The 12356-nt window shown below is 44.4% G+C and overlaps 1 protein-coding gene across 1 annotated transcript in view; it reads right to left on the minus strand.

The window, feature by feature from the left end:
* OSTF1 (osteoclast stimulating factor 1) overlaps positions 1–12356 on the minus strand; it is a 53212-nt gene that overhangs the window by 24218 nt on the left and 16638 nt on the right. Inside the window, exon 2 of the mRNA XM_046022485.1 lies at positions 4936–4982. Within this exon, the coding sequence (XP_045878441.1) occupies positions 4936–4982 (47 nt within the window). The remainder of the gene's footprint in view (positions 1–4935; positions 4983–12356) is intronic.

A 12356-nucleotide genomic window follows, 5' to 3' on the forward strand; every position in this document is an offset into this window, starting at 1 on the left:
CCACAAGGTATCAGGACAAGCAAATTGTTGGCCACTGGAATGTTAGAGCGATGAGTACAAACTTGGTAATATACATTCTCATTCCTGTTTCATATATTCTTGGTAACATGTAATTCCCAAGGCATTGATTCGGTTGATTTATGAAAAAATATATTTTATGAAAAATTTTAGAGACTGTAACATCCTTATGAAACTTTTCAGATGTGTCAACCTGGAACCTCAAGAACTGATAAAAATATTTTTACAAATCCAATTTTCTGTGGATGTTTTTATTTACCACTTTATAGGACTACAAAGTGCCAGGCACTAGCCTAGACATGTACAAATATGAACACATTTAATCCTCACCAGCAACCCCATGAGGTGGGTGTTACTCTTAGCATCACCCTGTAGTTGAGAAGCTTGTCCAAGGCCATAGAGCAGGTATATGGTAGACACCAGACGTGAACCATGACAGTTAGAGTCTGGAATCTTCACCAGCACCTATACCTTCTCTCCTACGGAAGGGTCGTGTAGAGCCATTACTGGTCATCACGGTATCAAGACAGGGTTAAAAGGTGGCGGCCGTGGAAAGCATCTGTGGTTTGCCGCTACTCCCATCCCTGCGTGATGCAGTACAACAGAACCAATAGCAACCCCTTACACTTGCAAATCATGCTTAACCTCATTTAATCCTCGTGGCAACCCATTAATTAGGGCAGGGCTGGAACATGGCTATCATCCCCATTTCATAACCAGGCTCAGAGGGGTGTTGAAGAACTTGCCACAAATCACACAGTGAGTGAGTGGCAGGGCTGGGCTCCTGCTTCAGCTTTTGAAGTCCCATTCTAGGGTTCCTGCCTCTCCGCAGAGTGTGATAAACCTAGTGAAGCCCAGAAAACGTGACAACAGAGCGGGGTCCTGCTGCTTTCCCTTTAGAACTCAATACACCACAACACACAGAAAATGCTGCTCCCTCTCTCCCAGTGCATCTTGACACTGGTCTATCCAGTCCAGCCAGATCTCTGTATGAGACTTTATTGGACTGGGGGTTGAGCAAGAATTAAGAACCAAACATCTATGGGTGGCGCCAGGACTCCCTTGTCTTCAAGCAAGACTGAACAGAAATTGGTTGGCAGGAAGAACCAGAAGTGACAAACTGCCCAGTGTTTTTGCTGTCCCGTGGATTGCCGAGACTGAAGCAGGCATTGCCAGCCCTATCCCCTGAGGAGAGAAGAGCAGCTAAAAGCTGGACCCAGGCCTTCCTGGGGTGACGCACTTGTCAGCAAGTGTCCCACAGAAGCCAGCTCAGCTCTTGCATCTTGCCTGGTCCCAGTGACTTTGAGGAGGCCAGGTCTGCATCCATCCCGCTAGGGGTGGCTACTGGGGGAGATGGGAGGAGAGACAAACTGGGCTTCCCACATCATCCAACAGAACTCCTTACTCAGAAAAACAATGTAAAACTAAACTAGCACTGGGATGACATTCAAAACACTGGGTAACTGGTCTAGCATAGGCACTTAAGCGGCAAGGGAGGCCGGGAGCTAGAGTCTACTTGCCCAGCCAGCCGCCTCCCCTTTGAGGGGAGGTGGGAAAGGGCAGTCTATGGGGCCAGGCGTGGGATAGTCATTACTGAGCACACAGTACATCCTGGATGGATTAGCAGCCTGCACCACAGCTGAGGATCCCTGGGACCAGGGATATTAAAAAAAAACAAAACACTTCAAATATGGACTCTTCAAAAACCCTAGTGAATTAAATACCTTTTTCCTTCTGCACATTCAATAATAACAAAGATACTTTTTTAAAGATTTTATTTATTTATTTATTTGAGAGACAGAAACAGAGAATGCGAGCAAGAGCAGGAGGGAAGGGCAGAGGGAGAGAGAGAAAAGCAGACTCCCCCACTGTGCAGGGAGCCAGTCGTGGGGCTCAATCCCAAGACCCTGGGATCATGACCTGAGCTGAAGGCAGATGCTTAACCGACTGAGCCACCCAGGTAGCCCAATAACGAAGATTAAAAAAAAAAAAAAAAAAAAAAGTAGAGAATTCCATCCTGCGGCAGAACTGGGGGTGAATTAAAATAAGCAATATGTCAACCCATCAAAACTATTAGCTAAATGTCTATAAAGACAGCAACCACTACCCCTCTTAACAATAATAGCAGCCTCACACATTAATCTCACCTACTTTGCATTAAAACCCCATGAGATTATTATTATTCTCATTTGACAGAGGAGCACACCAAGGTGCAGAGGTTAGGGAATTCCCAAATTTCCCAGGTCACACAGATGCTAAAGAGGCAGAGTGAGTCCTAAAACCTACGGCCAGCTCTGAACAGCCCTGTGTTCTGCCCCTGACCCAGACACGTGTTATGGCGAGCTGGACAGAAATGCCAAGTGTAAAAGGCAACCCACTCTTGGCTGGGTTACTCAGAGAGTCTTTATGGAAAAGGAAGTATGTTATTAGAGCTTAGAGGGGGCAATACTATGAGTCTAGAAAGGGTTCAGAGATGGGTTCTGCTGTGCATCAAATCCAGACTGGCATGGTCTAAAGGGAAAGGAGCAGAGGACTGCGGGGCTGGAAACAGGCTGGAGTCTAGGGGACTCTAGCCCAAGTCAAATAAAGAGGTGAAGCAGATTAGTGGGAGCAAAGCCACATTTTAGGAAAATCAATCAGGAAGAAGAATGCAGATGGAATGGAGAAGCTGGAGTCCTTGGGCCAGAAGCAAGAAAAAGCACAAGAGAACCAAAGGAGGAAGAGGGCAGCGAGAAAGGACAAAGGTGATGACCAACAAGATATTGGGGGGAGAGTCAGGACTCATGTCTGGTCTCAAACTGAGCACATGCAGGTCCCTTCCTAGAGTGAGGGAGGCTTTAGAGAATGATCTAGTATTTATTCACTGACCAGCCCAGGGGGGCAGCTGATACGCACGCCCCAGCCCCCATTTCCACCAGCCTCAGGGGGCTTGCAACCTAGGAAACCATCGATCAGGACAACCAGAAGAATGAAACGACAGCCTTCCTGTGAGCAAGGGACAAAGACAAAGAGAACAACTTCTGGGGCTCATATTTCCTTACCGTTTTGTGCCCCACGCCCTACCCAATTCATAGGGTGAAGTCCTAACCCTTAGTACCTCAGGATGTTGAGAGTATTTGGAGACAGACTCTTTAAAGAGGTGATTAAGTTAATATTAGGTCATTCAAGTGAACCCTAACCCATATAGGACTGGTGCCCTTTTAAGAAGAGCAGACTGGGAAACTGACAAGCACAGAGGGAAAACGACCCACCTAGGGACACCAGGAGAACACAATCATCTATAAGCCAGAGAGAGGCTCTGGAAGAAACCAACCCTTTCCACACCTCCATGTGACTCTTTGCTTCCAAACCTCTAAGAAAAATTTCTGTCGGTTAAGCTACAGAGTCTGCAGGACTTTGCTCTGTAGCCATAGCAAGCTGCGGCCCATTCATTACCGCCTCCTCCGACACAGGCCAGATGCCACTGGAACATCCTGGTAAGAAGAATGAAAACCTGAGATCTACCTCTACCCACCCCACCCCTTTCTTGGTCCAGGAACACTTTGTTTATTAAGTCTTGGAAGGATTCATCGGAGCACGAGCACATCCCGTATTAGTGTACTCCCTGCTTCAAATATTGAACTCGTTCCCCACTCACAGCCAAATTCTGCAGCATGGCTGATGAGGACACAGATGGCCACAGAGATCTGGAATTTGAGGGCCGGCTGCCTCCTGATGGCAGTGAGCCAATGCTTAGCACAGTCTGGTTCTGCGTTACCTTCTGAGATGCTCGGCTTTGGGGAAGTCAGGGTCCAGGGCAAACCCAAAGCCAGCGGAAAGCTAGCTGCCCCCAGCACGAAGGCTCCCATCTGTAGTGAGTAGGACGGGGAAGTAGAGAGGGCAGGTTTCCTTGCTCAGTCTCTCTCCTCTGCCTCGTAACTATCTGGACATTCTGCTCCCCCTCTCACTCTGCTGGATAGTTTCCCACACCTCAGGAGAGTGGCTCTTCTAAAACTTGTCTGATCAACCCTGGACTTAAAACCGTCCATCCTCCCCGACAAAGCCCCTAAGTGATCTGCCCTCCCTCTCCTCCCAGGCTCTCTGAACCCATCTCCTACCTCCCTCTCCTTTATGCGCAACTTTCTAAGTTGCTGTCCTCCCTGTTGTTTCTAGAACCCACCAAAGATGCCCCTTGCTGTTCCCATGGCTCTCTCACTTCCCTCAGTCTCCACGTGAACATCAACTTTATAGAAAGCTCATCCCCAAACACCCTGCTGAAAAGAACTCTTTTCTCCATGAACCTTTTGGCCCTATGCCCTCTTGTATTTTTCTTCATCGCACTGATCAGGCCCTGACAGCCATGTTCATTTGTCTGCTTACTGTCTGTCTCCCCCACTGGGAGGGGAGCTCCATGGGGCCACCCTTTCTGTTGACATGGCACTGTCCCCAAGGCCCGAGCCAGGGTCTGGCACATAGTAAGTGCTCACTAAACCAAGGATGGATGGGTGGATGGATGGATGAACACCAGAAAGAGCAAATACAGGAAAAATTGTTCTAGATAGTTGGTTAAAGGTGCCATTATGAGGTGGGCTGAGGTAGAGGGTCAATAGGAAGAAGAGGAAGGTCAGTGTTGAAATTCCCGGGAAGGAAGACTTTACGTGTGGGTCACTTGGTGATTTTTAAAGTGAGTGACGTCACCCTAGGGGAAAAGGCAAAATAGGATGGACTACATGACCTCAAGGTGGGGAACACTTTCAGGTCAACCCAAGGGACTTAGCTCTCACACCTCTGGACCACACGGGAAGTGACTGACCATCCATTCCTGTGAATCATTTACGGCTATCAGAGAAAAGACAGGCCATTTACGCCAGAAGAAGTATCTAAGGAAATCACCTTAAGTTTTTATGCCAATTTTGAGGTTAAAAATTGAATACTTACAGTTCTGGGTTCAAACGTATAAAGAGCTCTGAACACTTTAACTTGCCCTAAAAGAGAGGGAATAAACAATACATGATCAATTCTTTCATTTTAAGTTTACTCTAAATAATATTATCCATTATAGTCTTCAGAATTCCCTAATTAAAAGCCCATGTGAGAAATTTATTTTGGAATTAAATGCTTTTTTCTGCATAGAGGATATTTTGTAAATATGTATTAAAGGGAGGCATGAATAACACACATCTCTGGGGATGAATTTGTTTCCCCTTCTCAAACAGGAGCTACAAAATTATTTGGATTTCGTTTCTGTCCTATACAGAGCCCTTCCAACCCTAAGATCTAAGTTTAAAAATCGAAAGGTAAATGTTTAACATAAAGAGGTATTTAATGTGACAGTCAAAAGCGGTTTAATATCCTCAAACCGATAATTTAGAATTTTATATTTTTCAAAAGAAAATACCATGGATTTTGGTACATTTTGAAAATACCTGGATTTGGTACATTTTGGTATACATTTTGACTTATACTGGTATCTGTTGGAGAAATATGTGATTCCATTAAGTCCCGAAACAGAGTGCAGTAACTCAGCAAAGAGGTGGTCGTGAAAGCTGTCCTCCACTCTCGCAAACAAGCTCTCTCGTTATATGCCCCTTTCTTGCATTTCCATTACACCTTGCATTAGAATAAATGTTCTGCTGGCCTGTCTCATTTGAGAGCGGGAACCCTGACCTGTTCAATTTCCTGGCATCCACTAGCATACAGTAAGAACTTCATAAATGCTTAGTAAATGAATATGTAAGTAAAAGAACAAATTCAAATTGTAGGAAAATGCCTACATATAGGAAAAAAATAAAAAGAGGGGGCACCTGCGGGACTCAGTCCTTAAGTGTCTGCCTTCAGCTCAGGTCATGATCCCAATGTTCTGGGATCGAGCCCCACATCGGGCTCCCTGCTCAGTGGGAAGCCTGCCACTCCCCCTGCTCGTGTTCCCTCTCTCGCTGTCTCTCTCTCTGCCAAATAAATAAATAAATAAAATCTTTAGAACAACATAAAAGGATACGTATGTAACTATTGGGAGCGAACACTCAAAACCTTTCGCTGGTAGAAAGTTAAGCATTATGAGGACAGGTATTTATGTTTTGTGAGTGAGATATCCACATACGAAGCACGGCGCCTGGCACGAAGGAGGCACTCAGGAATCACTTGTTGAATGGATGAATAAAGGAATGGAAACATATACTTGGGAAAAAAAAAATCTGAAAATCAGCAAATTAGAACAGCACTGTCCAATGTAACTTGACCCAACGCTGGGGAAGTTCTTCCTCGGTGCTAGCCACGAACAGCTACCCAGCACTTGAAATGTGGCAAGCCTGACTGCGAACTGATTTTTAAACAATATTTGACTTTAATTAAGTTAAATTGCCACACGGGGCTGGTGGCTACATATGGAACCAAGTATGTTTAGAATACCAGAAAACGGGAAATGACCATAAAGTCCACTGAGCGGGATTATGCAAATCAACTCTGACTCATCCTAAGAATCCTGCAGACAGATCCGCAGACCCTGAGGTAGAGAAGACCCTGCAAGGTATTCAGTGAAAAAAAAAAAAGCAGCTTACAGAACAGTATGCCAAGGACCATTCCATTCCTGTTGACCATATACACGCACACATACCCCTCGAAGAACAGCACCGACTATGGGGAACCTTCTACTTTACAAATACTGTTGATATTCATTACGTTCAGCACGATATTACTTTTACAATCAATAAAAACAGATACTTTCATGGCAGGCGGTGGGGTTTGGGGGATGTGGGGTTGGCAATCATTTCTTCCTCCTAAATGCCTAAATGCCCTATACAGTCAATCCCCTGCTCAGACCCCTTGTGACTTACTCAGCGTGTTTGCAAACAAACGTGATTTTTGCGATCTGAGTTCAGTGCCACTCCTTCCCTGCTCTTCTAGGAGGAAGGTTAATTGGCAGAAGCAAATGTGAAACCTCTTTTCTGGAGTATGTTTTTTACACACACCACAGCCCTGAGAATGGAAACACCAAAAGGAAGGAAGAGCTGCCAGGAGAGATAGCTGCTGACCTGACTGTCTCTCCGAGAGGGGAGATTTGTTATCTGGATTACTTCAAACTTTCCAAAGAGAAGTTACACGAGGAAGCAGATCCTGGTGACCAAAATCAAGAATGACAGAACTTTCTTGTTGCTTTGAGGGAATGGCAGCAATGAGATGGGCTATGTATGGCTAACTGTGAAAACCAGATCCAATAGGAACTTCACGAACTTAGATAAAATTCGATACAATTTAAAGAACATGAAAAAACATACTTGGGTTGCCTGGGTGGCTCAGTCTGTTAATGTCTGCCTTCAGCTCAGGTCATGATCCCAGGGTCCCAGGATTGAGCCCCAGCATTGGGCTCCTTGCTCAGTGGGGGAGTCTGCTTCTGTCCCTCCCCCTGCTCCTTTTCTCTCTCTCTCTCTCTCTCCCTCTCTCAAATAAATAAATAATCCTTTAAAATAAATAAATATTTGGGAATGTGTCTAAGCCACTGATTTTTGTAACTGTATCTTTTGTTGACTGTCCAACTTAAAATGTTCACAGCTAAAAGGAAGTGGGAGATTTACATTTTGACTTATACTACACATTGAACATCAGGCCACTCTTTTAGGCCATTACGCAAGGGAACATTCTCTGTGTGAAGCTGTAGAAAACACTCTCACCTGCACTATCCTATTTATTGACTAATGTTGGAACATTAGCCTCGTGAGAATCCCTTTTAATCCTTCTATTATAAAAGTTCTGGGCCTTAATTTATTCAATTCTCAACCCTGACTCAAACAGAAATGAAAGAACGCCAAAGAAACAGCCAGAGGATAGGAAAGAACTGCATACAGATGAAAAACAGATGACTTTCATGATTACAGTCTACCAGCCCTGGATGGTCTCTCAAGAGAGTAATGATCAATAGAAGATAAGTCACTGAGCATTTTTACATCATATTTAATTTAACTGTTCTGTGGGGGCAGGGGTTCACACGGAGCAGCGAAGGGAAGGAATCAGGGTACTCTGGGTTTCTATCATAATGTCCTGGCAGACATCTAAAAAAGTATTCGTAAACATCATGAATCATCAAGAGCAGGCACTGACTGACTGCAAATATATGTAAAGAAGGCAGATCCAGAAATGTAAAATCACGATGTTCTTGGGTGGGCGGGGAGGCTCAGTCAGATGCCTTCTCCGGGCACCCTCCACCTTGACCATTTTCTCATGGAAGCCTGGAGACGTGACAAGGAGAAGGTGGAACTGAGACGACTGTACGCATTACCTGACATCACCCTGAAATTTATCCTGAATGGAGACCAGGAAGAGACCCAGTCTTTTGTCCGATGTTTTCAGGGAATCTTGAGTGAATGGTATTCGGGGCTTCAGGAGGGCTGCTCCTGACGTCAGCAAGATAAACAGATTCCCATTCTCCTGCCGCAGCAGCTGGGCCTGCTGGCTTTTCCCTTTGTAGGCTCCTCACCTAGTCGACCACACCCTTCCCTTTTCTCTGCAACCCCACCCTGGCCCTGCAGAGCTGGGCTGAGAGCTCGAGTCCGCAGCCAAACACCGGAAGGCTGACCCCAGCGACAGTAAAGGAATCCTAGTCCACAGCAGGCGAGGCAGAGAGCAGGAAGGGGCTCTGGGACAGGGCCCTGTGCTGGCAAAGGGTACGAGAATCTTCCGTGTCTGGTCTGCCAACAGATATGTACACATACGGTTCCTGCGGCCCTGGTACTGCACTTGGAAGGACCTGGGATATAAAAACTCAAATATACGGTTTCCAGTCGAGTGTATCCTCTGTTGGTGCTGGAGTAGAGAAGCCTGCAAAGTGAGCCACGATGACAGCATTGACAAAGGACCGCTTAGTATAATGAGTGGACATACCATCAACATCAAAAGGAATAACCATTTGAAATACCCAAACTTAGTTATCTGCAACAGATCGACCATTTCGTTTACACTCTGCTTAAAGACATTCGAAGGCCCAAGACATTTTAGAAGGATTTCATTTAAAATGGCCATGACAGGGGGTGCCTGGGTGGCTCAGTCGGTTAAGAGTCTGCCTTTGGCTCAGGTCATGACCTCAGGGTCCTGGGATGGAGTCCTGCATGGGGCTCCCTGCTCAGCGGGGAGTCTGCTTCTCTCTCTACCTCTGCCCCCCCACTCATGCTCACTCACTCTTTTGCTCCCTCTCTCAAGTAAATAATCTTTAAAAAAACTAAAAATTAAATAAAAGATAAAATGACCACAACAACCACCACTACATACCCACTATGACAGTTAAAATGAAAAATACTGGCAACGCTAAGGATTCAGAAGGACACAGAACAACTAGAATTCTCAGACATACTGTCTGAGTGGGTGTCTCAACTGGTACGACCACTGGAGAAAATTCTTTGGCAGTGACATTCATTCATTTATTTGGAAGTCCTCACATGCCTTTGACATCTTAAATTACATTTCTGGGAAAGGAACTTAACGAGGAAACTCTCGTCTCATCCTTTGTGGCTAAAATGCTACATACAAAAATGACCCTTCCAGGACGGTGTCACCACCCCCAGAGGACAGGGAGTCTCAACGTTTTTTTAACTGCACATCAAGAAACTGATTTAGTGGCTTTCAAAAATATTAAATAGAACAGAAATGACCATGGTACAGTGCACATGACAGAAATAATTATGTCCCACGAAAGACATTCTTTCGTGGGGGACTGGACAGATGGATGGAGAGATTCATGTTTACTCTAGCAATTTTACCAAATACACCTTGTGGCATACTGCCAAATGGCCAAAATATGAAAATCACTATTTGCCAAAGCCAGAGACTGCTTTACAGAAGGGGCTGCTGAGAAACAAGAGGAATTCTGAAATGTTATTGAAAAAATTCATTACAATTACAATTTTATCATTAAAAATTCTGGCAGACCCATTTTAAACATTTGACATACAAGGGCAGGAACCGTAATTCCTCAGCAGGAGCAACTGCGGCCTGATAAGACTTCTGCAAAACTGAGTAAGTGTTTTAAAAATCAGGTCTGTGTAAAGGCAAGATCTTCGGGTGCCAGCCCCACTGTTGCCTGTGAGGTTCTGCCAGAGAGTTGGCAAGCCTGCCTTCCTGCCTGACAGAAACAGAGTGAGGTCAAGACGTCCCTCCTCTTCACCTTCTGGGCCTGAAGACTTGCTTAATGCTGATGGGGCAATTCCACTGAACCCTATCCCACAAAGGAGACAACGGTTTCCCCCAAATTATTAGCAACTGTCCTCTCATAAGGCTAATTCTCAGTCTACACCTGTACTTTTTTAATATTTATATCATCATTTCCAGACACATAGAATTCAGTGCCTCACCACTGTCAATGTTTCCAATATTTACTCTCCAATAAAAATTAGACATTGATACTCTCAGTTGACTGAATTTCCATACACAGACCATAAAAGAGGATGGCGCCACAGTTACATGGAGAGTATCTACCTGTTTTTCAAAGCAAATATTATGGTAACAAATCCAAATGGTATGCCCTATTTGCCTTACTTACATGGTTAGACAGGAGAGTTACTTGTGCAATCTACAATCCTTGTTCAAGTTCAAGTCTAGGTGTACCAGAACCAACCCTGAAGTGAGGCATTCCACCATTTGACCAGTTAGCCGAAGCTGACTAGCAGATTTATGAAGAAATTTGAGGCTAAAGTGAAGTTCATGGTCGTGTGTGTGTGTGTACTTTTGTATGTATCAGACCATTAAATAAAATATATACCATCCTGAAGAGCAAAGTCAAAAAAAAAAAAGTCTGAAAATGATCCCTCTACACTATCTGATCAAATAAAAAAGGGATTTATACAGGACTCTAAAGAGTGAGTGATATTCCCTCTACTTTACGGGTTTCAAGATCCATCCAGCATATAAAAACTACTATTCTCCCATCTGCTCCAGAGTGTTTGAAGCAATATAGGAGTTTTTGAAAAGAAAGGAGAAGAAGGGATGCCTGGGTGGCTCAGTGGGTTAAAGCCTCTGCTTTTGGCTCAGATCATGATCCCAGGGTCCTGGAATCGAGCCCCGCATGGAGCCCCACATCGGGCTCTCTGCTCAGCAGGGAGCCTGCTTCCTCCTCTCTCTCTCTCTGCCTGCCTCTCTGCCTACTTGTGATCTCTGTCAAATAAATAAATAAAATCTTTAAAAAAAAAAAAGAAAGAAAGAAAGGAGAGGAAGATAATTATTTGAACAAGGGAACATCTTGGAAAAATAAGAATTTACCACATACACAGAGTTCTCGTATTTGTCGAAGAGAAAGGACTATCGCTTCTTGATTTATACCCCATGGGTATGAGAACCCCGTCGCCCCCTTCGAATATTCTCAGGGCAAACAAAAATATTGCTATTTCTACTAGACATATTTAAATGATTCTATTAAACATGCATGATGAAACAGGATGTTTTCTGCTCAAAAACAAAACAGAATGTGATAACATCCAAGAGTCAAGGCCATCATTTCAACTGCGCGGTAATAGGAAACAGCTGTGCTCTGTTGGGCCAATACGGGCTCCCCTGGGCTTTGTGGATTCCAACACCCATAAAGGAGGTGGTTAACTCACAACAGGCTTCTGGGTGAACATCTCTATTCCTGTCATTCCACAAAAGCACACTGCTCTTGAAGATAAAACCCAGAGGCTATCAGCCTTGCAGAGACAACCATCTTGTGAGCACAGCAATGCCTTAGAGTTTCCAATGCAAAGGGTAAGTCTCTTCCCTCATACTTCTGTTCTTGGAGTAATAAAATCAAATCCAAGAATCCCATTTGCATATATACCTTAAAGGATATAACTAATAAAAAAGAATATGAACATAATATTTCCATCCCTCTTTACACCAATTCCACCTCTTCCCTGCTGCCTCCCCTCATCCAAGCCCCCTCCAAAACACACACACACACACACAAAAAAAAAAAAAAAAAAAAAAAAAAAACTGAAGAATTTGAAACGTGTCTTGATTTCAGCTGCAGGAATGGCACGCTCGTTAAAAACAGTAGCCAGTGTGTTTTCTGACAAGAGGGTTCTGTTTATTAACACTGTGCCTTTCTTATTCATTTTTTCCTTTGCTTATACTTTTTCAGTGCCTTTCAGCAAACGTGGTGACTTTTATGTCCTCAGGAGCCATGACTGCTGGTTATTTTTATTTCTTCTCGTGGTCTAATATAAAAGTCCCAAAGAGCAAAATTTCAAATGACGCGCTCATTGTCAACTATGTACGTCTTGACTGGCTAAACATTAGAGAGGGAGCAGTGGCCTGTAAATCCCTTTTACTCCCAGACAAACTGCTTCCAAAGTCACTCTGAGGAGACCCACGGGAAAGAATGTTAGAAAAATCTTTATTTC

This window comes from Meles meles, chromosome 11 (assembly GCF_922984935.1).
Source record: "Meles meles chromosome 11, mMelMel3.1 paternal haplotype, whole genome shotgun sequence".
NCBI lineage: Eukaryota > Metazoa > Chordata > Mammalia > Carnivora > Mustelidae > Meles > Meles meles.